At 43.4% G+C, this 27,875-nt stretch overlaps 1 protein-coding gene across 4 annotated transcripts in view; it reads left to right on the top strand.

Moving 5' to 3' along the window:
- FER1L6 (fer-1 like family member 6) overlaps positions 1-27,875 on the top strand; it is a 213,824-nt gene that overhangs the window by 41,543 nt on the left and 144,406 nt on the right. Inside the window, exon 1 of one of the 4 annotated variants that reach the window (XM_023648928.2) lies at positions 12,355-12,460. The exons of the other annotated variants lie outside the window; for them this stretch is intronic. Within the exon in view, the coding sequence (XP_023504696.2) occupies positions 12,438-12,460 (23 nt within the window). The 5' untranslated portion in view covers positions 12,355-12,437. Of the gene's footprint in view, positions 1-12,354; positions 12,461-27,875 lie in introns of those variants that run through there. 4 annotated transcript variants of the gene reach the window in all.

Genomic DNA, 27,875 nt, shown 5'->3' on the forward strand with positions numbered 1-27,875 from the left:
CGAGTCATCAGCATATAGATGGTGTTTAAAGCCATTATTTTCTATCTAGTACAAACATATTTTTACACAGTGAGAACCATGAACACAGTTTATGTGTCTTTAAGAAGGAAAAACAAACAAATCAGGGTAATACTCAAAAGCAAAATTGGGGGTCATTAAGATGAAAGAGAAAAAATAGAAATTTTAAAATGAGAGATTCATGATTTTTCAAGCAAAAAGAAAAGCAAATCACTGCCAAGACACATCCTTACAAAAATCTTTCCAGATTCAAAGCAGAAAGGCGAATTTTTGCAAAAGAATCAAACCAGCACAGAGTTCTCGTGAATAACACGACATGTAAGCACCATAATGAAAAAAATTCCTCGTGTTCAGCCTGATTTTGCTGTGCTGGAGAGCAGACAGAAGGAAGGAACCAGGCTTTCTCAGATGTACAAATTAGCAGCAAATGCAACACCTGGGTACCTTTCCCCAAAAAGGACTTAAAATTCTACTTGGAATGAACGACACATAAAGGTGAGCGTATTGTTGGAACTGGTACCTGGATGCCTTTGAACTGAGTGTGCTCTCCTCCGTCACCCACAGCCCCACAGCTCTCTGTCCTACCCATGGTTGGCTTCACTCATTTGCCACTTGCCGGGAAGATGCCATGTGCCCGCCTTGCCTTCTTCCTCCCCGAACAGCACTTATTCTTTCTAGAGTTGCTGCCTCCGGAACAAACCCTTTATGTATTTGGCCCCGGAATCCTGACTGTAAAGTCCCCTCACAGGCAGCCTGGGCAGGGCGTGGTGTCTTCCTGCCCTCACTGTGAACCAAGCATCCAAAAGGCTGAGAATCCATCGTTATTCTCCATCCTGTGTGTCCTTCTCACTTCTATTTTCCAGCACCAAACACCGATACTGTTCCTTGTAAGTTTGACTCTGCCTATCTTATAACATTGAGCCAAGCAATGGGCAAGGCTGGGGCTAATAAATCCTGTAATTTTTCTAAGGTCGAATTCCTGAGGGTGATGAATGCTTTTTCAAGGCTCTTCCCTCAGCCCCTTCAAGTTTCTGCTCAGATCCTCGCGTGCTCAGTTAGGTTGTCCCTGACCACTTCATTTCAATGGAAACCTGGTGCCTCCCGACCCCCAGCAGAAGAGTACAGGAACCTCGAAGAAGCCCACTAGAGTGGTTAAGTGATCTGGCTTTATGTACAGACAGATCTGGTACTAACCAGCTGTGTGACCTTGGACAAATCACTTGACCTCTTTAAGCTTTGTTTCTTCATCTATAAAATGCGGCTAATAATAGTCCTTCACAGAATTGTTGTGAGAATTACATGTGATGATTCATGAACAGTGATTAACATGGTTCCTGGCACATGATAATCTCTAAATAAATGTAGCTATTACAATTATTTTTCTAAGTTGCGCAATTTTTTTTTTTTTTTTTTTTTGAGGAGGATCAGCCCTGAGCTAACTACTGCCAATCCTCTTTTTGCTGAGGAAGACTGGCCCTGAGCTAACATCCATGCCCATCTTCCTCTACTTTATCTGTGGGACGCCTACCACAGCATGGCTTTTGCCAAGCTGTGCCATGTCTGCACCCTGGATCCGAACTGGTGAACCCCGGGCCTGCTGAGAAGCGGAACCTGCGCACTTAACTCCTAGACCACGAGGCTGGCCCCTCACATTGCTTTTTAAAAATTTAATTTAATTAATTTATTTTTATTGAGGTAACATTGATTTATAACACTATATACATTTTAGGTGTGCATCACTATATTTCTACTTCTGTATAGACTACATCATGTTCACCAACAAAGTCAAGTTTCCATCTGTCACCATACACATGTGCCCTCTTAACCCTCTTGCCCTCCCCCTGCCCCCTTTGACCACCAATCTATTCTCTGTATCTATGTGTTTGTTTGTTGTTATTGTTGTCATTGTTTTATCATCCACATATGAGTGAAATCATACAGTATTTGCCTTTCTTTATCTGACATTTCATTTAGCATAATACCCTCAAGTTCTGTCCATGTTGTCACAAATGGCAAGATTTCATCTTTTTTTATGTCTGAGTAGTATTCCATTGTATGCATATACCACATCTTCTTTATCCACTCATCCATCTATGGACTTAGGTTGTTTCCAAGTCTCGGCTATTGTGAATAATGCTGTGGTGATCATAGGGGTCCAAATATCTTTTTGAGTTAGCATTTTGTGTCTTTGGATAAATACCCAGAAGTGGAATAGCTGGATAATAGGGCACTTCCATTTTAAATTTTTTAAGGAATCTCTATACTGTTTTCCCTGGGGGCTGCACCACTTTGCATTCCCACCAGCAATGTATGAGAGTTCCCTTTTCTCCACATCCTCTCCACACTTGTTATTTCTTGTCTTTTTATTGATAGCCATTCTGATGGATGGGAGGGGATAGTTCATTGTGGTTTTGATTTGCATTTGCCTAATAATGAGTGATGCTGAATATCTTTTCATGTGCCTGTTGTCCATCTGCATATCTTCTTTGGAAAAAGTTGCACGTTGTTGTAAGCAGCAGAGTCTTGGGTTTAAATAACAGAAACTATTTGTGTTTACATGAAGCAATGAGTTTATTGAGAGGATATTTCATGGCTAGTAGGGTCGATGGGAATGCAGAGAACCAGGATCAGAGAATAGGCAGAAACCAAGAGAAGCAACGGGGCCAGGAACTCAGGCAGAATCATGCCACAGGGACAGTCCTGGGTGACTGGCCTTGCCGCTGGCCTTGTGGCTAGCAAAATTGGGTGGTTCTGCTGCCCCCAGGCCCAACCATAGGAATGAATCATCTGTCACTGTCTCTTTGCCCTCCAAGCTTCAGATTGAAAGCCATGGGCAGACATGTCCAGCTGGCCAATCCTGGTCAGCTGCCAGCACCTTGATTTCCGGGAGTGTTGGGTAAAAGCAAGCAGCTGATGTTTTCAGGCTCTGTTCCAAAAGATGAGCTCCATGTCCCACCAAAATCTGAATTATGAATCGTTTCCAAACATAGGAAAAATCTGGGCAAGTGACACATGTCCAATATCATTTATCCATTTAGACGTCCTGCGTCCTTTCTCCCCATATTTAGTGTTTAAAAATAACAACAAAACAAAAACAGATATAAAAGCATGTTCCTATTTAATATAATGAGACGATTCTTCACACATCTGAAAAAACTTTAACCCTCTCTCCAAAGAGAGACCAACGAGTCTCCTGAGTTAACGTCCAGTTCCAGGTCTTGGAGCTCTGATTCATGCTAATTCTTCCTTTGGCTTTTGGGGATCCCAACGGGTATTCTGCAACCTGTGCGCCAGATCAGGTTTTGGCAAACTTTTCTGTAAAGGACCATATAATAAATACTTAGCTTCACAATTGTGATACTGTGATTTATAATAAGGAATACGTATTTGGTCTTTTGCCCTGGTCCTGGCACAGAGTTTCTAAAACCCTTGGAATTTCCCAAGTGTAGAGAACAATAAAGGTTTCCTTTGTTATGTTAATGAGGCGACTTTGGGGAAGCCCTTAGATCATCTAAGGATGGGGGCTGGTTGCCGGGGGAACCAACGTGTGATTAGGGGGTTGGAACTTTTAGTCCCATCCCCCTTCCCATCTCTGAGGACGGGAGACAAGCTGGAGATTGAGTTCAATCACCAATGGCCAATGATTTAATCGATCATGCCTGTGTGATGAAATCCATAAAACCCCGAAAGGATGGGGTTCGGAGAGCTTCTAGATTGGTGGACATGTGGAGATTCAGGAAGAGCAGAGGGCTTGGAGAGGACAAGGAAGCCCCGTGCCCCTTCCCACATACCTGCCCACATCTGTTCCATCTGGGTGTTCATCTGTATCCTTTATCATATCATTTTATAATAAAATGATAAACAATAAGTAAACTTACCATTTTCCTGAGTCCTATGAGCCACTCTGTCAAATTAATCAAACCCAAATAGAGGGTCACGGGAATCCCACCCTGTAGATAACATCTCTGACACTTGGGTCACCATGGTAACAGGTGGGATGCTTAAGTTTTTCAGGAACTGAGAGTCAATTCCTGGTCCAGTTTAGGCTGGTTAAGACCACTGACTCATCAACTGGGCCTGCGCATGCCCAAAAGGTGACCATATCGTGTCAGGGGGCCAAAAACTCCACCCTCAGATCATACTAAAGCCACGGTTTTGTGAACATGCGTCCTATGAAGAGCCATGAAGCTTGACTGTGCTTGGGCACATCATCAATTACCTCCCTTCTCCTCACCTCCAATCACCTATTCCCTCAATTCAGACCACCCTGCCCCTCTATCCCATAAATATCCCTGATCCCCACTTTCAAGGAGGCAGATTGGCGACTTATTCTCCTGTCTCCTTGCTTGGCTGCCTTGTGAATAAAACCATTTTTCTGCTGCAGACTTGTTGCCTTGGTGATTGGCATACTGTGCAGCAGGCAAAATGAGCCTGGTTTGGTAACACTACCACCAGGACACCCTGTGTATCATAATCAGGCAACAAAAAGGGAAAGAGGGATGTTATTGCGTATGCACACTCACACACACTAATACACAGAAAGGAAGGAGATACAGGCATAGGGAGGGACTATGGCCTCATCTCATTGATAGACCACAAGGTCAGAGCTGCTGATATCCTTGCCCTCTTTTAGGGCCCGTGCTGTGTTCCCTTTTTGTCAGTCAGCAACTCAACTGGTTGTGTCTCATTATGTAATAGAGTGGCCCCAGCCTTCCTTGTGTCTGAACTTCTGGTAATTCTGCCTGAATGGAGTTGGAGTGGTCATCCAATAACTTTCTCACAAAGCGTGATTGTATGAGAGGCACCAGGGGAGTCCCTGAGTCTTAACCACATTCTTCCTACTCTCTCTGGGGAGTAGCAACCCCTATTTCTCCTTATACTCAGAGCATAGGAAAGAAGTTCAGAGAGTGGGCAGAGAAATAGGTCACAAACGCCCATCACGTATGCTGGATGTGAGAGCCTCAGTACACACACGGAGACTGCATCACTGCACACATGTGGCATACACAACAAATGTGGCAGTGAGGACTTGCTCTGTTTACGTGTAGCATTTGACAAAACGCACCTAAATGATTTGTTTTTTTCCCAGGGGTTAGGCTGGGAGCCTCCCAGGAGTTGAGGACAAAACATATCTGTTTTTGCCAGAGCAAAACGTATCTGCTTTGCCCAGAACCAAGCACAGTGCCTGATAAACTGTTAGATGCTTGAAAAGTGCATGTTACATTAAATTAAAGGGAAGTGTTATAAGTCAACCTCCAAAAATATGAGGAAGTAACTCATAAAAATGTAGTTTGCATGGAGTAGGAGGTCAATAGACAAATGGACAAATAATGTACGTAAGAAGCATGCACTATTTGAGGAAACTGAAGTTTGTGTGTGAATAGACCAGGATGCTGGGTGATTGTAATCCTCACCTGAGGGTGGAGAGTGTGTGTTTCTCTGTCTTTTCTTGTGAAGTTCTTGCAAAATACTTTGTAGTCGGGAGTAATATTGGCTCAGAGCCACAGCAAATGTACCGCTCTTGGTCTCTTTGGAGGATGAATTATTTAAGAGTGTAAACTTTTAAATCAATAGAACTTTAGAAAATAGTTTGTTTCCTCACTCAATAAGGCCGTTGGTGAGAAGTGGGTACCGTCAGCACTAAGAAGATCTGAAGTCTAGATGAGGAAGGAGCAAGTAATATCACAGATGAGTTGGCTTCTCTTGGCAAGTTTAACTGCTGATTGAATTAAATTAAAGGGAGTTCCAGTCAACAGATTTTTTTTAACCTTTTACAAAATATGGTATTAGGCAATGTGGGGGCACAACATGAATAAGAATTAGTCCTTGCCCTCAAATCACTTATAATCCAGGGAAGTCCTTTAGGTTCTATAGATAGAGGCATCAAATAACATGTTTAAAGGACAGAGGAGGATAAGATGAATTCCAACTCAGAGAATCAATATAAACTTCATCGAGGGCGCATTATTTGAGAGATGACTATGATTTCAAAAGAAGTGTTTGGGGAAATTCATATCTGGTGGGGAGAACATAAAGCAAAGATTCAAATTCAAATGTCTAAGGGGTCAAGCACATCACAACCATGAGTGAAGCCAGTTGGATGTAAGACAATAGGGAATAGTGGGGATTGGGGCCAATTGGAGAGGGTGTGTCCCATTTAAAGGGATCAGCCACTTCTCAGGTTCAGGTTCAGTTGACTATTACATTCCTTGATCTATTACTTTTTCAAAAGAAGCTGGAAATCTTTTTTTTTTTTAAAGATTGTTTTTTTATTTTTCGTTTTTCTCCCAAAGCCCCCCGGTACATAGTTGTGTATTTTTAGTTGTGGGTCCTTCTAGTTGTGCCATGTGGGATGTCACCTCCACATGGCTTGATGAGCGGTGCCGTGTCCTCGCCCAGGATTTGAACCTGCGAAACCCTGGGCCGCTGAAGCAAAGCGCACAAACTCAACCACTTGGCCACAGAGCTGGCCCCTGGAAATCTTTTTTGTTGCCAATGGATTAGATAAAACAACAACCACTGTGACATTATGTGATACAAATCCATGTAAATCCAGTCTGCAGACAGAGATTTATATAAAGATGCAGAGGGAGAAAGATGCAAGCCATGCTTGGGGAACAAGTACGGCTGGAGGGTATGTGGACATGAGGAGTCGTGAGTAGGGGCAGTGAGACAAAGACACGGGCAGAGCTGGATCTCCCAGGACTGAATACACTGTGAAGGATTCGGACCTTATTCTGTGGGCAATGAGGAGCCTGTGATCATGGAGATGACTTGTTGAAAACTCTGTTTTAGAAAAGACTTCTCTGGCTGCTTCCAGAGGAAGGAATGAAAAGGGCTGTTGAATGAGGGCAGGGAGGTGAGTTAGGAGGAAGCTGCAGCAATCCCCTCCAGGGTGGGAACTGACCAGGGTCTGAACCCAGCCTGAGGGAGACTGGTGAGATATATTAACAGTCAAAAAATACTCATCATAAGCTAAAAATAGAGGTTGCTTTCTATTCTTCAGAGGTTGAGGAAGCTGAGGTCTGAGTCCCAGACAGACCGCTAACTAGTTTTGTGGCCTAGGGCCAATTGTTTCTTTTAAACTTTAACTTTTCTTCTGTCACATGGTGACAATGATAACTGTCCTGTCAACTCAGGATGCTGTGGCAATCGGGAGAAGCAGAGAACATGAAAGAGCAGCCACCACTAGAAAGGGCTGTATCCGTGGGGGTGATTTTTATTGGTGTTTCTATAGTCAGCTCTGGGATTCACATCAGTAAGGACTTTGTAGACATATGGAGTCATGAAAAATTATTATGCAAAATGACATCTTTTCTTTTTAGATTTGTATGAAACAATAGTAGCATCTGGAGAAGAAAATTTTACGCTTGTTGATATTAGCAGTGACAATCACGACACGTGCTGTGGCTTACAGCCCCTTCTAAGTAAAATGGACCCACCCACCCTTGCCACCATGGCTCAGTTCAAGGCAGCCACATTTGACACCTCAAGCCACGTCTGACCCAGCAGCAGTAGGTTCCTCTGCTGATCAGAGGTCTAAGATGTGCCCTCATGTTGAAAAGACTCTTTCAAATAGAAATAATGGTAATTAACTGAGCCAGGGATGTAACTTTTCTAGGGGATTTGAGTGGGGTACTAAACTAAGGCATCTAGTCTATGGCGTGAGGACAATGGGACACATGAGTCACATGGCAGACCACCAGGGGAAGTTGGTCAGGTGGAAGGTGGTAAGATGGCAAAATGGTAGACCACTAGGGACAAGATCTAGGACCTTTTGCATCCAGCATTGCTGGGGTTGCTTTAGGTCGAGAACCACCCTGCAGTGCCATCCTCCATGAGGCCAGGACAAATTTTGTTATTTTGTTCAATATAATTCCATTCCGTGGGAATCCTTAAAATAACCTTCATCCCTCACTAGAGTTAGCTCTTTCCTGTAGCCAAAAGACTCTATGAAAATATTGTCCCTGTTTACCTGAAATAAGAATGACCTTTTCTGAGGTGTTCGAATTTAAAAACAGAGGTCCTCTAAAATTTGCTCAAATGTCTTCTAGTGGGAAAAAAGTGGTTAAATTAGATGGCATGTGACCGGATAGATGTAGGAGTTAGTGCTAAACACTTGAGAAATACCGTCTGTCAAATTCCACATTTACAGGAGCGTTGCTTTAAAAAAGGGAGATGTTTTAAGACTGATCAAGGCAACGACAGTGAGGAAAAAGTTGACTTAATTCATGAAATTGATGGTGGAGTGGAATAATCATGGGCTTCAGAGTCAGAAGCCTTAACTTGAAGCCCAGGCCCTGTGACTTCTCGGTTGGATGGGCATTGAGGTGTCGGGTAAGTTGCTCAGCCCTTCAGAGCCCCAGGTGCTAAAAAATGGTGAAGGCGACGATGATGACGATGATGATGATGATGGCTCAGAAGTCCGTGAAATAATGTATGTGAAATTCCTCATAAGCTAATCTATATTGTTTGTTATTATTAAAGAATTAAAGTGTCAGAAATTAAAAGGTTTAAGGTGAAAAGGTTGAAAAGCAATAGCACTATACACGAGGAAAGTTGACTCATTTCAGACAAATTATTAGCGAAGAGTGATATTTCTATTGGATTTCACAGGACAGTTATGCAGTAAACTGCTTTTGGACCTTAACTTTTTATTTATTTATTTATTTACTTGAGAAAGATTAACTGAGCTAACATCTGCTGCCAATCCTCCTCTTTTTGCTGAGGAAGACTGGCCCTGAGCTAACATCCATGCCCATCTTCCTCTACTTCATATGTGGGACGCCTACCACAGCATGGCGTGCCAAGCGGTGCCATGTCCGCACCTGGGATCCAGACTGGCGAACCCCAGGCTGCCGAAGCGGAACGTGCCCACTTAAACACTGTGCCACTGGGCTGGCCCCTGGGCCTTAACCTTTTTTTAAAGAAAGATGATAATAATGATGATGATGACAATGTTAATGATGCTAATAATAATCACAACAGCCACCACTTACTAAACATCTCTGATGGCTCAGGCACAGTGCAGTTCTTGATAGTCACTATCTCAAATCCTCCAACAGCCATGTTATTATTCCCATTTCACGCATAAGAAAACAAAGTTTCAGAGAGTTTAAGAAGCTTGATCAAAGTCAAGCAGCTAGGGAGTTGAACCCAGCTCTTTCTGGCTCTGCATTCTGTGCCCATCTTCCTGTTGGCCTAAATAGCTCATCCTAGGATGCTGAAAGAGAGGGGCTGCAATGATCCTTGGAGAAGGCCTAGTCTAGGCCCTTCTTTTAACAGAAAAGGAAACTGAGGCCCAGAGCAGTGAAATGGTCTGCTCAAGGGCACACAGCTGGTTACTAAAGAGATCAAATTCTCAAACTCAGGGCTCCCAACTCTGGGAGCAGTAGCCTGTCATTTATGCTAGGTTGTATCTCTGGCATGCAGCTATTTTGAATTTCCATGCACTTCTGCAAACAGGCTGTTGGTTTCTTTCCAACGAATTACAGGGCAAATTTACCCCTCCTGTGGGGCAACAGCTGGTATGTGCGCAGTGACATCTGTTATTTTAGCACACCCTGGGTTTATGGTCACTTGCCTCTGGCTTCTATTGGCTGTGGGGAAGCTGTTTGGCACGGAGTGAACAAATAAGGGAGTTCACTGAAAATCAGTCCCTAGATTCTTGTTTATTAGCTATTTCTAGCTTGAATGTTACATGGCACTTCACCTAGGAGGGAGCTGGAATGACACATGAATATGCTCACAGCAGGCAGCCTTTATGGCATGCTCGCCATGTACCAAGATCCTTTAATTCTTATAATTAAGCCACAGGTAATGGATTAAACCCACTTAACAGATGAGGAAACTGAGACCCAGAGACATCAAACTTGTCAATGTTAAAAAAAAAGCTTAGTAAGCACTGGAGCCAGGTTATAGCCTTCATCCTCTGGTTTGTTTGATGCTAAAGCTGACATTTGTAACCACCACATGCACCTGCACTGCACCTATAGAGCTTTGCACCTATGGGGGTGCAGAGTGGGAAACAAAGGCAAAGTCTCTGCCCTCAGGAAATGTGTGGTCTAACCTGGGACACACACACGTGCACAATTAATTATAATAGTTACTGTCTCAGAGAGAGCATTGCCTTTCTTCTAGGAGATTTATGAGAATCATCTTTAATTTCTCAATGTGCCCGTGCAGTGAATTTTTATCACCATTTTACAGATGAAGAAACTGAGGCTCAGAGAGCTGAAGCAAATTGCTCAGCTTTCGGCAGTTAGTAAGTATTAGAGTCTTGATTCAGTCCAGGGTCATAGTCACTGTGGTCAAGCTAAAAAAAGAAAAAATCAAACGCTGTGGGAATCCAAAGGGAGCAACACGTAGAGCTGAAAGTCTGAGTACATCAAATCCTCAGAACTGACTTCAATTGGTTTTCCTGCTAACCTCAGTGATCTAGCAGAACAGGGCAGTGCGCCATATTGGAGGAGGTGTTGGGTAATCAAATTGGAGGAGAATGGGCGTCAGAGCTCCAAACTTGAGAGCCATCTCTTCCTTGGGTGAACTTGGTGGCCGTTGTAACTGAAGAGAACACCTTGGCTCTTTCTTCTGTGTCCTGCTTGCTGTCACTGAAAGGAGCTCATAAACCTGGTTTATTTTTGAGAGATGATTTTTGTTTTACTGCCTGTCTCTGGAAGGATGCCCATAGATGCTAAGAAACCCTACAAAGACAGGGAAAGTTATGGGGCTGGCCCCGTGGCCGAGTGGTTAAGTTCGCGAGCTTCGCTGCAGGCGGCCCAGTGTTTCGTCAGTTCGAATCCTGGGCGCGGACATGGCACTGCTCATCAGACCACGCTGAGGCAGCGTCCCACATGCCACAACTAGAAGAACCCACAACGAAGAATATACAACTATGTACCGGGGGGCTTTGGGGAGAAAAAGGAAAAAATAAAATCTTTAAAAAAAAAAAAAAAACAAAACAGGGAAAGTTATAAAAGCTTCAGAAAAACTCAAAGTTATTGAATTTCACTGAAATACAAATAGGACCAGTTCTATTTTTCTCACAGTCCTTTTGCAGGCCTATTTATGTAATTATTTATTCATCGGTAAATTTATTTTTGTTATTACAAAACTCTGCTCCTTTTATTCCTCAAAATTCCGAAGAAAAGGAAAGGGAGAGAGGTATTTTAAATGTAGCCAGCTCTATCTCCTTGTGTTTCCAGCTCTGTCTCACGTCTTTGCACTTTGTGGCAGGGTGAAGAGAGCGTTGGTCTGGCTGCCCGGTCGAGCCCACTGTTGACTAGCTGTGTGATTCAGGCAGGTCTCCTCCGTTTCTGGGCTCCATTTTCTGTCTTTCTCTAAACCCAGCGTTTGCACTGGACTGTTGGTTTCCGTTGAGCCGTGCACTCTCCGAGATGGCGATCTCGGGCTGTGGAGTTAATGGAGTTCTGGGAATGCGTAGGTTGCACAAGTCTGAAGGCTGAACACACGTCTATCATGTACGTGTATGAGGATGCTGTTGTAAGTAATAAAATGCAGTGAGGAGTGTCATTGAATTTTGACTAATTTCAGTCATGCTTTTCTTAAGTAAAATACAATTAAAACTGTTATTGAATTTTTACCAATTTTGATCGTGATGATTTTCTTAATTAAAATGTAACTTAAAATGTTATTGAATTTTTGCTAATTTTGGTCATTGTGGTGTTCTTAATCAACAGATACTAAATATTCTGTTAATACTGGGAAAGTCTGAACATATCTCACAGTCGCAAAGATTGAGAATCCCAGATCCAGATGATTTATTGGGTTCTTTCTAGGTCTAATATTTTGTGATTCTAAACTACAATGTCCAAAATAGCAGCTATTAGCCACATGTGACTATTTAAATTTGAATTATTTTTTAAAAATTCATTCCGTTGCTCTAGTCTCATTTCAAAGACTCAGTAGTCACATGGGTAAGTGACTACCACGTTGGTCAGCGTGGGTGATAGAACATTTCATCATTGCAGAAAGTTTTGCTAGACAGCCCTGTTCTAGGAGAGCTGAATGATCTTATTGGTGTGTTTTCCTTGAGATGAGATGATCTTTTCAAAGAATTTTCAGCAGATTCTGAATTTGAGGCTTGAAGGCATTTAGCCTTTCGTGCAGTCATTGAAGGGAGTGAAGACAAATGCCACCAGGTGGGAGGGGTTAAGAACCCTGACAGAATGATCCAGTCTTGGTGGGACAGTTTGCTTTTGTGCCTTTGATTGCACTGGGTGACATGATGCTCGAGAACAGCCACACACACCAATGAGTGTTGATTCAGCCACACCCCCGAAATAGCCTCACCCACCAGATAGCTCTGAAACTCAGAAGCCTCTGCCCAGGATCTGGATAAAGCCAGACACCAGGATTTTGCTGGTTCCTACCCAGAGAGGCCACCAAGAAGAGGAAGAATGGACAAGCCATCCAAAGCCAAGTAATGTATTCCTTCTCCTAATGGGAAGGCTTTTGGGTGGGGCCAGAGCCAACAGGCTGGGACCTGGGGGCGAGGGTCTCCCTTCAAAAATCCTCAAGGGTTAACTAAGACTCAAGGCTTAGTAAGCAATGGTTAAGGACCAGGGAGGGACAATTAGGCCTGATCATGCAGTTAAGAGAGACGTTCCCCCTTCTGTTGAGAAAATAGATAATATACATTGTAAAAAAACTTAGAAAATGTAGAAGCTATGAGGATTTTAAAAAATCACTCATAATATCACTGGAGATAACCATTGTTAACATTTTGAACATTAAAAAATTTTTTCTTTACTTTCTTGAACCAGACTATAAAGGGTTAATATTAAGTGCTTTTGTTTTCTGACACTAAGGCCTTTCCTTATTTAACTGCACTAATGGATAAAGGCAACTTAAGCCTGTAGTTTCTCTTCTCTCTTTGGCCCTCTCCTCCCACTACGAAGTCTCCTTTCTGTTTGTAAATGACAGGTGAGGTCTTTCCAGTCCTTTTGCGAGAACGATGTCCACTGGCCTCACTGATAGACTTGCGGAGGGAGCTCCGCTGGGGCTCCACCTGTACCTCGTGACCATGATGGCCCTGGGGGCGGTCGGTCAGTAGTGTGGTTCAGAGCTGGCCTTGGCTTTTCATCTTGTTTGGTGCTAGATAAAAGGGGTCTTGACACATTTGTATCTTTTCACCTGCAAAGCGATTTGGTAGAATGACATGGGTACGTCATCAGCTCAGATTGGGACAGGTTTGGGGTTCTGGTACAAGATGGAGCTACTGAATCACTTAAAAAAATTCAATCATTTATTCAATATTTCTGTTGTGAGTACTGAGTCCACAAGGATGAATCAGAACAGATTCTACTCTCAGAGTGCTTGCAGAGAAGTGGCATTGGTCAATAACACAATAGGCGCTTATGATTTGGCTGTAAGTATTATGAAGGGGTATGCTCAGGGTGCTGTGGGAGCCTGGCTTGGGGGAGACATTTCATCCAATTTTGGAGATTAAGGAAGGCTTTTCAGAAGAAGTGCATCTAAGCTGAGAAGTGAAAAATGACTAGGAAATAATGTTCTTGAATGCAGAAGTGGAAGTGAAGGTGAGGGAGAATGTTCCAGACAGAAGGTAAAGCATAAGTAAAGGTGAGGAGGTGAGAAAACATGTAATTGGAAATGACAAGTTGAGTAGAGTACATACAGTGTCTATTTTGCATATTTTGCTGGCAAATGCCAGGGACAGTAATGTTTGCTTTAGGACCGGCCCATGTTGATCTCTGACAGCACATTTCCCTTCCTTCCCAAGTCTAAGTGCCACTGTTTCTAAAGAAGACCTGGGTCAAGGCCACCTTCCTCAGGCAGCCTTCCTAGGTTTCCTCTGGTGGAAATAAACTCTCCCTCCTCTGAATTCCCATAGTGTGCTTGTCCTCTCTGAACCTTATATTTCATACAACAGTTACTTACAGATGTCTCTCCTTCTGCCTTCCTGGACTACGAGCAGATTGAGGTCAGGGCCACTCTTACTGCCTCCCAGAACCCTGCCTGGCGCCAAGAACAATGATGAGCTTAAACAGCTGCGTGTGTTCAGAGAACGCTGCTTATGACCAGGACGGGTCTTTGGTGCTGCTGTGTCGTGTTTTTTCAGATTTTAGGTATCCTCTCCCTCACTGCCATCATTCTTTCCTCCCTGTGCCTGCCCTGATCCCCTGCCACAGTCAGGCTCAGGGTAATTTTCTGGAGAGGTTGATGACATTTGATTTTATTGATTCATGCAAATTGGATTCATCAGGATGAAGGTTTTAAGTGGCATAATAAGCAGTGCCTGGAATAAGGGCTCTGCTATGAGTGGAGAGGGAGCAGAATTTCTCACGTTGGTAGTCACCCTTTTAGTGTTGTGGAGGGTTTTTAGCAGGGCTTGTAGCCAACCATGATACACTCGTATGGCTGCATTAGTTGTTAAAGTAACGAAATAGTTCCATATCAGTAGTAGCTGAGTGGTTCCTATCTTGAGCCCCCGAGAGCTGTTCTGACACCCAGGACCCAATTACATCCAGCAATTAATGGGTTAATGCCTGGCATAGCAGGAGGTCTCCAGAATCCTGCACTTGGGCCATGGTTGGTGGCATTTTGATAGTGACTGCTATTTTGACTATCACCCCTGATTATCAAGCATATGTCTGTCAGTGACATTAAAGTATTTCCTCTGGAAGAAAACAGATTTTGGGGTGCATTTTGGATAAAAGAGAGCTAATTAGGAAATCATATACAGTAATGATTCCAACCGTTGATTTTATCATTTAATAACTCTATCACTTTAGGCTTGCAGCTTCATCTCTTCTCCTCTGTTTTTCTTGTCTGTAAAAGAGAGAAAAGAATTCATTCCTTCATCCATCCATCCTTCTATCCATCCATCCGCCCATCCATCCATCCATCCATTCATCCATCCATCCGTCCGTCTATCCAGCTATCCGCCCACCCATTTATCCGTTCAACAAACAACTGTGCCAACACTAACCTGGAAATGTTGCCTAATGATGACCAGACAGACATTTAGGTAATGCAGTTTGGGGACTAGTTTTGAATCTAGTTTTGCAGCTTAAATGAGATGTTGAAAGCAAAAGCCTTTTCAAACTCTAAAGGACTTCACTACTCTTGGGGTCATTGCCACACCAACAGCAGCATCTGTTCCTCAGTATTTACTCAGGGAACAGGCTGGGGCATTTTGTGCCATACAACATTCTGTAAGGCCCTTCAGCTCTTCATTTATTTATGACATTTGCATAAGTCCTGCATAGTGCTCAAAGGGCTATGAGTCAGTCTCCATTTAACTAGTACTTGATGAGAATCTCGTTTTTCCAGATGCTATTGTTTTTCTAAAACAAAAAAAGGTTTAAATTTTTACTGAATGTAAAAATAATATATAGCCTTTATAAAAATGTAAAACAATACAGAAAAATGTACAAATGAAAGTGAAATTAATCCCAAATTTCACCCCCCAGAGATTAACACGTCTTTTTGATGAAAAATCCCTTCAGGCATCTTTCTGTGCAGTTTTTACATAAACTGCATCATATTGTACACACTGTTTTGTAACCTACTTTTCCTCTAACGATTATCAACATACACTGAAAGTTCTATTATCTATCGGGTAGATGATTGAAAAGAAGTGCTTAACGTTAAAAAGTGCTATGATCTCTATGATTTCTTTTATTATAGCATTTGAGGATTCTATGAGTGTTGAATCCTTTTCTTGCATTTTCTCCTTGAACTAACAGAGTTTGTGTTTAGGTCTTGTATGGTGGCACTTTTCAGTTGAATAAATACATACTTGCATTGCCATTGTTCATGACTACGTGGTATTCCATTGTATGTACAAAATTCATTTATTTAATTAGTCCCCAGTCAACGGATATTTATTTCTCATTTTTGCTAATGTAGTGTAATTCCATAATAAACATCCATGTGTATTCAACTTTACCCATTTGCAAAATTGTACAATCACACCCTCAGGATAAATTCCTAGGAATGAGAAGCCCGAGGTGAAAGGTTTTTAAATTTTAAATCGTATTTGAATCAGGGGCTATTAAGGGACAAGAGAAGTGTACGTTGTGGAAGCTTGAGGTTTAGTTGGGACGATGGGACTTGAAACTCATGGCCTACTCATAGAACAGTGGGAAGGTGTTTAGCTGAGACTGAAGACGAATGTTGTTGGGTGAAAAGGGTCATTGAATGCCAGAAGAAGTTTTAGAGAAAGTGGATGAAGTGACCTCGCTTTGGAGTCCTTAGAAATACCTGGACCCTCATCAATGAGGGTATCTCTTAGAGAGTCTCACCTGCAGGCAGAGGGATCGACGAGATTCTTTGAAGTGAAACAGATATTTTGTGAGTGCCCTGTCAGTGCCAGGCATGGGATACGGAGGTAAATACACCTGGCCCAAGGCGGGAGGACCCACAGTGGTCAACAGGAGTTGTGATTCAAAGGCGACACGCCCTAGTGGAACCTCTCTCAAGGGGCAGACAGCACAGTGGCTCTGGGTGGACGGAGGGGGCAAGCAGGTGGAGAGAACACGTGTCACCAGAGCTGGGGGCTAAAGGATGAGCAGGAAGTCCTCAGGCAGGTCCCAAAAATCTCAGCCACACAAAGGCTGAAGGCTAGGAGAGTGTGTGGAGCACTGTGGTCCATCCAGCCTGGAGCACAAATCAGAGAAAGCAAGGTTGGTCCTTAGAGGAGGCTGTTTCCCACACCTGGGATCATCTGCCTCGTCTCTTCCTTGGACTTCCTTCTTTCCTTTAGTGGTCCAGGCTGGGCTTCCCTGCAGAGAGGACTTGCTTTGCACCTACTCTTTATGTAGAGTAGAAATGTCCAGGAGGCATATGACAATTGTCAATTGTAGAACCTGGTCTCTGCTTCAAGAGCAGTTGCACAGGGTCTCTACTTGCAAAGCTTCCTGTAGGTATAGCCTATATCCCACAGCTGCCATGAAGGTGCTCGCCCTCGAGGGGACCTGCCATAGCAAGGCAGTGGCTGGAGGAGCTGCCTCTGCTCGAGGTCCAGAGCCTGGGGAACGCTAAACCCCATGTCTTTGGGCAGGGCTGGCTGCATAATTTGCAGGGCCCAATGCAAAGTGAAAATGCAGGGCCCTCGTTCAAAAATCAGAAAATAAGTCCTTTCTGTCTTTCATACTCTCTCTTTCAACCTGTCATGGTGTTTTTTTATTTGTTATAATGCCACGTTGTCTCATGCACAGGGATAATCATGGGGTGGGTGTAGACCCTCACAAACGCCCGGGGCTTTGTCTGCCCTGGGGATGGTGAGCATGTGGACGAAAATCTGTCCTGGGGAGGCAGGGACTCAGCGGGAGGGACACACATGAGTAGAGACTCTAAGACCTGGCACATGTGACATTGTCCCATTGAACCTTATTTACAAAACACAGATTCAAAGACAAAATTATGAAGAATATCAAGATGGTGACCTCAGAGCACCAAACCCTACCTGCAGGTCCGTGTCTGAGCCTGGGCCTCTGTGTAACTGTGCTGGCTGCAGTTCTCCTTCGTGGGGTCCATGGATGTCATTTTTACTCACTACCCAGCCCTGGGGCTCACCCCAATTCCACCAGAGTAAGGCCCCATCAGGACTCTTACAAGGCAGTACAGCGAGTGACAGGCCAGGCAACTGAGGGGATGGCGCTGGTATCGATCGACTTGTGTCTGACCTCTGGCCAGTCCTTGAATCCTCCTATGACTCTGCTGCTTCCTGTAAATTGATGGCTGTGCCCTCTAGCCCCGGGGGGTTGTAGTTCAGATCAACTGAGAAATCAAGTATTCTGAGAGTTATGCTGGGCTGTTATGAAGAAACAAGATTAGACTGGCTCTGTGGCCCCAAGTGTTGGGACGAGAGATAGTGACATGGTGGCTTTGTTGGGGAGTCAGAGTTGGGCAAGGAGCCTTCATGGTGAGCCTGGGCAACCACTTAGCAGGGTTCCGTTGTGTAGAGAATATTCAAGCTTTGTAAAGGAAGATATCCTGATTGACTTTTGGGGTCTTTTCCTACTCCGGGATTTTGTGATTTCATAATACAGCCTTACACAAGGTAATCTTCATTCATTTACTCATTCAGCAAACTCAAATGTCAGGTACTTTTCCAGGGGCTGGGGACAAAAGACAGATTGGGCAAGGTGTCCGCTGCTAAGGGATTGTACTCTTTTTTTCAAAAATTTTTAATCGTGGTAGAAAACACATACAATTTACCAACTGAGCCATTTGTAAGTGTGCAGTTCAGCAGTGTTAAGTATATGCACGTTGTTGTGCAGTAGATCTCTAGAACTTTCTCATCATGTGAAACTGAAACTCTGTACCCGTTAAAAAACAGCTCCCCATTTCCCACTCCCCCTAGAACTGGCAACCACCCTTCTGCTTTCTCTTTCTAGGAGTTTGACTGCTTTGGCTACCTCATATGAGTGTAGTATGTGCTTTCTGTGACCGGCTAATCTCACTTAGCATAATGTCCTGAAGTTTCATCCACGTTGTAGCATGTGACAGGATTTCCTTCTTTCGTAAGGCTGAATAATATTACATTGTTTGTATATACCACGTTTTGTTTATCCGTTATCCATCGATCGACATTTGGGTTGCTTCCACCTCTTGGCTATTGTAAATAGTGCTGCTACGAACGTGGGTGTGCAAATACCTCTTTGAGACCCTGCTTTCAATTTTTTTGGATACATCCCCAGAAGTGGTATTCCTGGATCATATGCTAATTCTATTTTTAATTTTTTGAGGAAGATCCATACTGTTCTCTGCAGTGGTTCATCCTTTTACATTCTTGCCAATAGCAGACAAGGGTTCTAATTTCTTCGTATCCTTGCCAACACTTGTTATTTTCTAGTTTTTGTTTTGTTTTGTTTTTATAGTAGCCATCCTAATGGGTATGAGGATTATCCTCTTGTAGAGGGCCAGGCATGTCAACAAATGCAAGCAGTGGGGTGGATCTGGAGTGGGGTAGAGGGCAGGAGAAGGCCTTATGGAATACGCAGGGGCAGAGGTCAGATCTCCTGATGCTGCTGCTACCAGGAATGGCTTCACTTGACCCTTGGGCTGAGACTTGAAAGATCAAGCCCCTTGCTGGATGCCATTGATTTGCTGTGAGGCCTTGGGCAAGTCAATTCATCCGTTTGGGGCTCCATTTCCCCATGTCTGACAAGATGCGCTGGGCCAGGCAGCAGAAGAAAGAAGGCGTGGGGTTGTGAAACAGCCTGACCAGTTTGTTTACCTCCCTGTGCCTCAGGTCCTATGACTTCTGGGTAAAGTCAGGGTGTTTCCAGAACTGAGGGCTCCAGGTCGCCCTGTGGAGGCTTTTTCATGGCTGATCTGAAATAAGCCAGCCGCTTCCTGCCCCTTTGTGTGCACCCTGCCACCTCACTGGCCCCTGCTCCCGGCAGCTGCCACCTGTGCACAATGCCTGGTGGCTCATATTACCTCGCTTGTAGGTGTGGGAAGCTATGGGATCTTGGCTCTCGGGGCTGGCTGCTAACTGCAGGCAGGGGACATTTGTGCCACATGGCAGAAGGCAACATTTGTGTCTGGGGAGAGAAGCAGCATTTCTGTCTGAGTCCTTGGAGGGTAGATGGGCTTGAAGGAAGCAGGAAAAAGAGGAAAACTTCTGACCGAGGAAAGACTCTTCAGGTTGCAGCAAGAGCTGCTGGTCCTTCTCCCTAAGCCCTTCTCTCACCTCCCACCCCCCATAGCCAACAGAAATTGCCATGTTTTTAGATTCTAAGGTTCATGTTTTGGTCCACATGTTGGACTTGGGTTGTATCTTATAACCGAGGTGTATGATTAATGTGGTACTGTCCTCCTGCAATTCCCCCCACCCCCACAAACTGCTTATAAATTGATGGTACACCTTGCTATTTTCTACTCAGTCACATTGACTCTCACAGCAGCCCAGTGAGGTGGATATCAAGGGAGGTTGGTGAAGACTCTATAGCTAATAAGCAATGGAGCCAGGATTTGAACCCGGATGGGCTCATCCAATGCCCTCCTTTCTCCTCTTCCACTAAATCCCACTGCCTAGTCTTGGTTTCTGAAATCATAGCAGCTGATGTTTCTAAAGCCCCACCTCCCCGCCATCCTGCCCTGCCTTCTCTGTTCTCAGTCTGGCTGCATCTTTTCCTGTTCCATGGAGGGCATTGCTGCTCAGGCAGTCCTGCCCTATGAGCCGATATGCAGAATGGTGATGGAGGAAAAGCTATCTGAGCTAGAGGCCCAAGCAGATGTTTTTTGTCCCCAGGACTCCACAGCTGGAGAGAAAATGTCTGAATCGACAAGCACAAGCCACCAGCACGTTTTGTGTAGTCCTTGATGATGATGAGTTTCACAGCAAGGGTCCCGAAGGGAAAGGAAACCAATCCCATTTTCTAGCTGACAAAACTGAGACAGAGAGAGGTGAAGCAACTTACTCATTGTCCTTTGTCACACACGGAATGGGCATACAATACAGAGCAATCTGGCTTTGACGCTGTCTTAGTCCACTGGGGCTTTTACAACGAAATGCCCTAACCTGGGTGGTTTTAGCAACAAACATTTATTCCTCAAGCTCTAGAGACTAGAAGTCCCACATCAGGATGCTAGCATGGTGGGGTGATTGTGAGGGTCCCCTTCCAGGTTGCAGACTGTCAGCTTCTCATATCTTCACATGGCAGAAAGAGCATGACAGAGCTCTCTGAGGCCTCTTTTAGAAGGGCACTAATCCCATTCATAAGGGCTCTACCCTCATGACCTGATTATTTCCCATGGCCCCACCTCATAATGCTATCACGTTGGGTGTTAGGACTTCAACATATGAATTTTAGGGGCATACAACATTCTGTCCATAACAGATGCCCATGCTTTTTTCATTTATTCAGATGAACCACATGAAATTGCCATCTGAATAGGCCAAATACAATTGAATATATATAGTTTTATATATTTCAACTTAATACCGTGCTGCTTCCAAAAGGTATGGCAAAATTCTAGAAGAATTCCTGAGTGCTCAGAAACAGGTGAATAATGATTATGAGTAGCCTCATCTACTATTATATATATATATATATATGTATTTTTTTTCTTCTCCTCAAAGCCCCCCTGTACACTGTTGTATGTTCTAGCTGTGAGTGCCTCTCTTTGTGCTCTATGGGACGCCACCTCAACACGACCTGACGAGTGGTGCCATGTCCATGCCCAGGATCCAAACCAGGGAAGCCCTGGGTCACTGAAGCAGAGCGCATGAACTTAACCACTCAGCCATGGGGCCGGCCCCTATTTTATATTCTTTTTAAAATCGGTACTTTAGGCATGATAATGATGATGGTGATGTCAACACAAAGAATCAATAGCCAATCTATAGATAAGAAAGATAGAGTGGTATTTATTGAGCTGAGGACTAGCCCAGATGCGCTATCTCCACCAGGGAAGAAAGCACCTCAGAGAAGTGTGGTCTACAGCGTGGTTGTATACTGTTTCAGAACAAAGAATGTGCATCAAGCATGACAGGAATACAGTTTTTCCCCCCAAAGTCACAAGATGTTTTGCTGCAGTTTAGTGCATACATAGCGGTCAACTTGACCTTGGTTCTCTGAGAAAAAAACCTTATCTTCAGAAAAGTACTGGTGTTGGCATCAGAGAAAGGGAGACATTCCTCCCTGTCTTTAAGGAGTGCACTCTCTGCTCTGCGAAAATGTTTGAAGCAGATGTGCAATGCATGTTCAGTGGGCCATAAGTCAGGCTGCTCTAGGAAAAACAAGTTTTAGGCTGAATCAGATTTAAACCAGAATGGCTTCTCCATGTACCTCAATATGTGAAAACATTATTCTTATTATTTTCATCAGTGGTGACGATACTAAAGATAGCAGTGGACTCTTATGGAACACTTAGCACACGCCAGGCCCTGTGCTAAGCATTGCCCACGCATTGTTTCATTTAACCCTCCCAACTATAAGGTGGGTACTGTTATTGTCCGTGTTTTTTACAGATGAGGAAACTTAAATTTAAGATTAAGAAAGTGAAAACATTCAGTTAATTAGAATATTCAATTAATCAAGACACTCCCTGCCTTTCTCAGCCAGGCTTCCATGACAGGATTAAGTATTGTCTCTGCTATGCGTCGTGAATGGTAGTAGTTAGGCACCTCCCCAGGAGAATTGAGAAAGAGTTGCACAAATTGCTTTCTGTGTTCCGTGGTTCTGATGAGGAAGATTGGACAGGAAAGGCTGCTAGAAGGTGCAAGCCCTGTTTCTCCTCTTTACTTAGTTCGGTGTCCCGTTCTCCTCCCTGTCCTCTCATGGTCACTGTTAAAACTAAATGGACTGTGTGACATGGTGCTTTTTAGGTTGTTCCTTTTCACCTATTTGTTTATATAAGATAAACTTTTGACTTTGATCTAAAGTTCAATACCCTAGAAGTGAAATCTCTAAGTTTTTAAAAGTTATATACTGCATTACTATTATTTGTTGTTGATAAGTCATATTCCTGTATTAAGGTATTCATATATTAGTTATGATGTTGGTTTGGCTGGATGTAATAGACCCTAAAAACAGTGGCTTAAACAGATCGAAATGGACATTTCTCTCTTGGAATAGGAGGAAGGCAGGCCAGGGTGGAGATGGCAGCTCTGCTCCATGAGAGTACCTAGCACCCAGCTTCTGTCTCCCTTGTGGCTCTGACATTCCGACAGCGTTTCACTCATCTGCGTGGTCTGAGATGATGTGTTGAATTATCCATGTCCCAAGTATCAGGATGGAGGAAAAGGCAGGGTGCAGCATGACCCTTTTCTTTAAGGAAGGAACTGGAAGTTACAACATCACATTCCTCAACCTCCTATTGGCTAAAAGTTACTGCATAGCCACATTCAGCTGCAAGGCACCAGGCTGCAAAGGATTTTGGGAAATGTAATTTTGTAATTTTTGTGGCTACGTGCCCAGTTAAAAATTGGCCGTTCTATTACTATGAGACAAAGAAAAAAGGATAGCAGAGGACAACATTCAAAAACAGAGATGAACAATGATGAGATTAAATATACATAAATAGAAGCTTTAGTGTTTCCTTCCTGCACTGCAGTGGACGGTCTTGCCCAGGCCCCAGAGTGTATCTACCCTTCTTTGGAAACCATTGCCTTGCAGGGTTGTCTGGCCTTTCCCAGGCACATTTGAATGGCCCTCTGAAAATAAGAGAAAGCTTTCCTTGGAAATCAGCTCCAGGACCAGGTACATTATTTGTGGGGTCCAGTGCAAAAGAAAATACAGGATCCCTTGTTCAACAATTATTAAGAATTCCAAGATGGCAAAGGCAGAGCAATTAAGCAAGCATGGGCTTGTCTAAGCATGAAGCCCAGTGCGACTACATAAGTCTTGTATCTGTGATGAAGCCAGCCCCACTCAGCTCTCACGGGGCGGTGACAGATAAGGTGTTAAAGTTCCTACTGACTTCTTTTTTTTGTGTGTGAGGAAGAGTGTCCCTGAGCTAACATCTGTGCCAATCTTCCTCTATTTTATGTGGGATACTGCCACAGCGTGGCTTGACAAGTAGTGTAGGTCTGTGCCTAGGATCTGAACCCAGGAACCCTCGGGCAGCCTAAGCAGAGCATGTGAACTTAACCACTATGCCACCGGGCCAGTCCCTGCACTGACTTCTTATGATCACCACGTAAGTTTTGGCAGCTGATGCTTATAAAATAATAATGTGTAAATCAACACCCAGAGTAAGACTTCAAGAGCTAAGCATTAGAGTTTGGTGGCGTGGTGGGAGAGATCCACTGGTGGATGCTTCAGGAATGTTTCTCAGACCTGGGATGCTAGTCACACATTCGTAGAAGTTAGAGAGAATCTGTCTTGTGACTTCATTAAGTGTTCTTTGCATGACTGCCCCCTGAAAGCAGGTTAGCACTATGGTTATTAATCTAGATGACTTGCTTTCTTCTGGATTCTGGGGCAAAGGCTGTGTCCATTTGCCCTGGAAATAGTTGGCCCATTCACTTTGCCTGGCCAAATCGTCTGGTTCTGTGCGTGGTGACCAGAGCGTACAATGGAGGAATGCTGAGCTGGGGCCAGCTCTGGGGGGTCATCACAGAGAGGGCTAGACTGGGCAGGATGTTAGCCAGGTTATGGCTGAGGAGGAAAGTCTTTTCAATTATTAGGCCACGGCTGTAAAAAGGCAATATGGTGATGGATCAGAAACCCAGGACATCTGGAAGACCACTGGGAGCAGAATAGATACGGAATGAGGCAAACAGTACAGAATCTAAACTGTGAATAGCCATAACCTGGACCACCATCCCTATTTACAACTCCTAAGTCCATACAGCTCGAAAACTGAAAGTTTTCTCTAGGTTTGGAACAGAGTCTTTTGTTGTAGAACCTGACCTGAGGCTACTTATTGTCTTTATCCCAGTTAATGTAAATGTCCACGTTTTGCTATGGAAATATTAACGCATTTGATTATGGAATGCTGGGCTAGACTCTAACGGTCAATTTTTTAATACTCTCCCTCTCTTTCTAAAATCAGAAAGATTTTGAATTTTATAGCACTCTGGGCTCCAAAGATTTTGAGCTTGTAATATATAACACACGTTGAATATTTCTTATGTGCCAGGCAATATTCTAAGCGCTTTACATGTATCAATTTCTTTAATATTCACAGTACTCTATGAGATAGGTACCAGCATTGGCCCCGCTTGACTGGTAAGAAATCTGGAGCCCAGAGGAGTTTTGTAATTTGCCTGGGGTCGTAGATAATCAGTCAATGGCAGGCAGTGAACAAAGAGAGTGTCTTGGGGGCCTAGTTTTCTATCACAGAAGTGAGTCAGACAGCTCAAGAAGCACCAACAACCAACTTCATTTTGGGGTAAAAAAATTATTAAAACTCACGGCTTGGCTGAAGTGATTGGGCAAATAAGTCATAATAGTGAATCCATTTCTTGGGCGAGGTAAGAGGCTCAAAGAAAAAAGTTTTCCTTCTACTGTCTAGGTCTGTAGTGAAACTGTTCAGCAACAGTCGAGTCTGTACCAATTCTTCGGGAAAACCAAGCGAGCTTTGAGTGGTAAGGATTGACTGAGAGAAGTCAGATCTTTTCATTTAAATATCCGAGGGGCAACTCAATTTTTGTTCAACTGGATTTTTGGCTTTGATTATAATAAATATACTATATTTTGAAAATCTTTACATTGGCTTTTGTGAAAGCGCTATTTGTCTTAGTAGAAAGCTTACTTCAATGCTTTTCTCAGAAGTTGTACTTTGGTTAATAGATGGGTGGGCTGGCTGAGAGTATCTTATTCTATTGATACCTGCATTATTCAAGGCAGAATCTCAAACTCTGACAAAATAAAAATAGATTACATTTATTGCTGCTTCTCAATGTTCTACGCTTGTCTCTGTTAGAGAACTGAATTAGATTAGTTTGACAGGACTTGTTCTTTATGAAGCTTTACTGACTGCTATCTTACACTTCTGTACATCACTCTGTTTCTAAAGTTATTGTCTGATGATTTCTTTTCACTTTTTTTCTTTATGGAGATGATGCAATATGCATATCATGAATAATGCATAGTTTTATTTACATAATCGCTATGAATGATAAGGGTTAGACAGGAGTATTAATTTTGCTATTGGTGCTTGAATATGAATCAAGGATTTTGCTGATTTGTAAATTACCTTTTAATGAAATTTGGAAAAAAGGTTTCTCATCATAGTTTCTCTACAAATTCTTAATAAATGCTTACCTTGGCATACAAAAGTATCCCAGATGAATATTCCAACATATTCAATTTTTGGAGCAAAAATGATACTTAGATTAGCTAATCCCACAGCAGCCTGGTGGTGATTTACTGAAGTTGTTTATTGCTGGTGGAATGGACCTTTGTTTTTCCTTTTGATTGCCCTGCGCCTTTCAACTTCCTTTCCCATTTGTAAATTCTCCCAAGTAAAAGCCATAAACATGCTAGGATGCAGGCATGTGACCCAGGCTCCACCAATCAGACACTTGCATTTGAGATTTTTGAATTGAAAGCTAGTGATACAATAAGCAGGTGCAACAGGGAACCATTCTGCTGAGGGAAAGGGCAAACAAGCCCCTTTTCTCAGAGAGGGCAGTTCAGAGGTCCTGGCAGTACCCTTGTTTCCAGTGTGGTGGATGAACGGAAGTATCTGTGTCCAGAGGTGGTGGTCTACCCAGGGCCCGTCTGTGGGGTGAGCTAGGCATCGCGCCTGGCTTTTTAATCTTCAAGCCTGGTTCTCTGGGCCTCCCCGAAAATGTGAAAACTATCATTCCTTTTCTATTTAATCTAACCAGGGAGGGTTTCTGTAGTTCGCAACTAAGAAATCCAATTAGTACAACTGAGATATGAGGATAGTGACATTATCCTCCTTTTGGCTGGTGAAAGATATAAGTCAAACAAGGCTATTTGCCAAGGCATGCTTACAGCAGTCATCATTTACTTAAGCTAATTCACTATTGAGAAGCGCGCTCTAGAGAAGATGAGGCATACCCAGGCAGGGTGCTGCAAAGGGAAGTGGAGGATCACTGAATACTGGTGCAATGACTGGCCATGCATTTGGAGTTTACCAGTGGTCTTAGGAAAAGGAGTTAAAAGATGAACCATGAAGAGGTCCTGGAGAGAGATCTTCTGGAAGGTTCCAGGGTCTTGGCTTGAGAACTTTTAAGAGCTGGTTGGGACAAAGAATACAGTTTCACTACAGGCCCACGATTTAATTCTTCCACGCACTCATCCAACACATATTTATTAAATGCCCATTCTGCACACACAAAGTGTCAAAGAGATAGCGGTGAACAAGGCAGGGCCACACACATCTTTGTTTGGTGTTCTGGGGTTTCAAAGTATTTCCAGGTAGACACGAAGGAAGGAATCATAGCTGTTTGTAACTGAAGACACTGAACACTGGAGAGCTGAGATGCTTTATTCACCATCACATAGCCAGTGAGTAGTAGAACTGAAAATCGAATTCAATTCTTCTGGTTCCAGAATCCTACATTCTTTCCAGGACGCCAGCCTCTCTTACCTGCCACAGCTCATATTAACCCAGACAGGTGCCAAAATATGACTATTTCTTCCCTTTTCTAGGAAGGGAGTCTGGGTTAAGGAAGGATTAAATTGGTAAATATAGAGGCGGTCTCTACTTTCTGGGGTTGTGGTCTTTTTACTACCCTGCATTTCTGCTACCCCAGGCTGCCTCTATCACTTATGTCTTGATTGGAAACATGGTATTGAGAGTTGTCCTTGATGGATGATACGCAGGGAAGAGAAAATACATTAGTGGTACATTAGACATCTTTGGCTGAAGGTCAGCTACCATAGAATGTAGTCAAGTGTGAGACTTGAGAGAGAGGGAACACAAGAAAGGGAATTCTACCTACTTAGCCATTTTTTCCCTGAGGCTGTGGCATTATGAATATGTGGTCTCCACCCTTACTGATACCAAGATAAGCATGTACCCAACTGAGTCATTCCTGTTATTAGACTGTCCCTCGTATTATGTTTATCCTACTAGATGGCATTGGTTTCTTTCCTTTTTTAATTGAAATTTTTGTTGAGATCATTGCAGATTATTGAGAAATGTGGATAACATGCAGTTGTAAGAAATAATACGGAGTAGTCTTATGTATCATTTACCCAGTTGCCCCCAAGGGTGACATCTCACAAAGATATAGTATATTATCACAACCAGGATATGGACATTGGTACACTCCACTAATCTTATTCAGATTTCCCAAATTTTACTTGTACTCATTTGTGTGTGTGTTTGTGTGTATTTAGTTCTATGCAGTTTTATCACCTGTGTTAGTTTGTGAATCCAACACTGCGGTCAAGATAGGGAACAGATGGGGCTGGCCCAGTGGTGTAGTGGTT

The sequence above is a fragment of the Equus caballus genome, chromosome 9, assembly GCF_041296265.1.
Source record: "Equus caballus isolate H_3958 breed thoroughbred chromosome 9, TB-T2T, whole genome shotgun sequence".
Taxonomy (NCBI): Eukaryota; Metazoa; Chordata; class Mammalia; order Perissodactyla; family Equidae; genus Equus; species Equus caballus.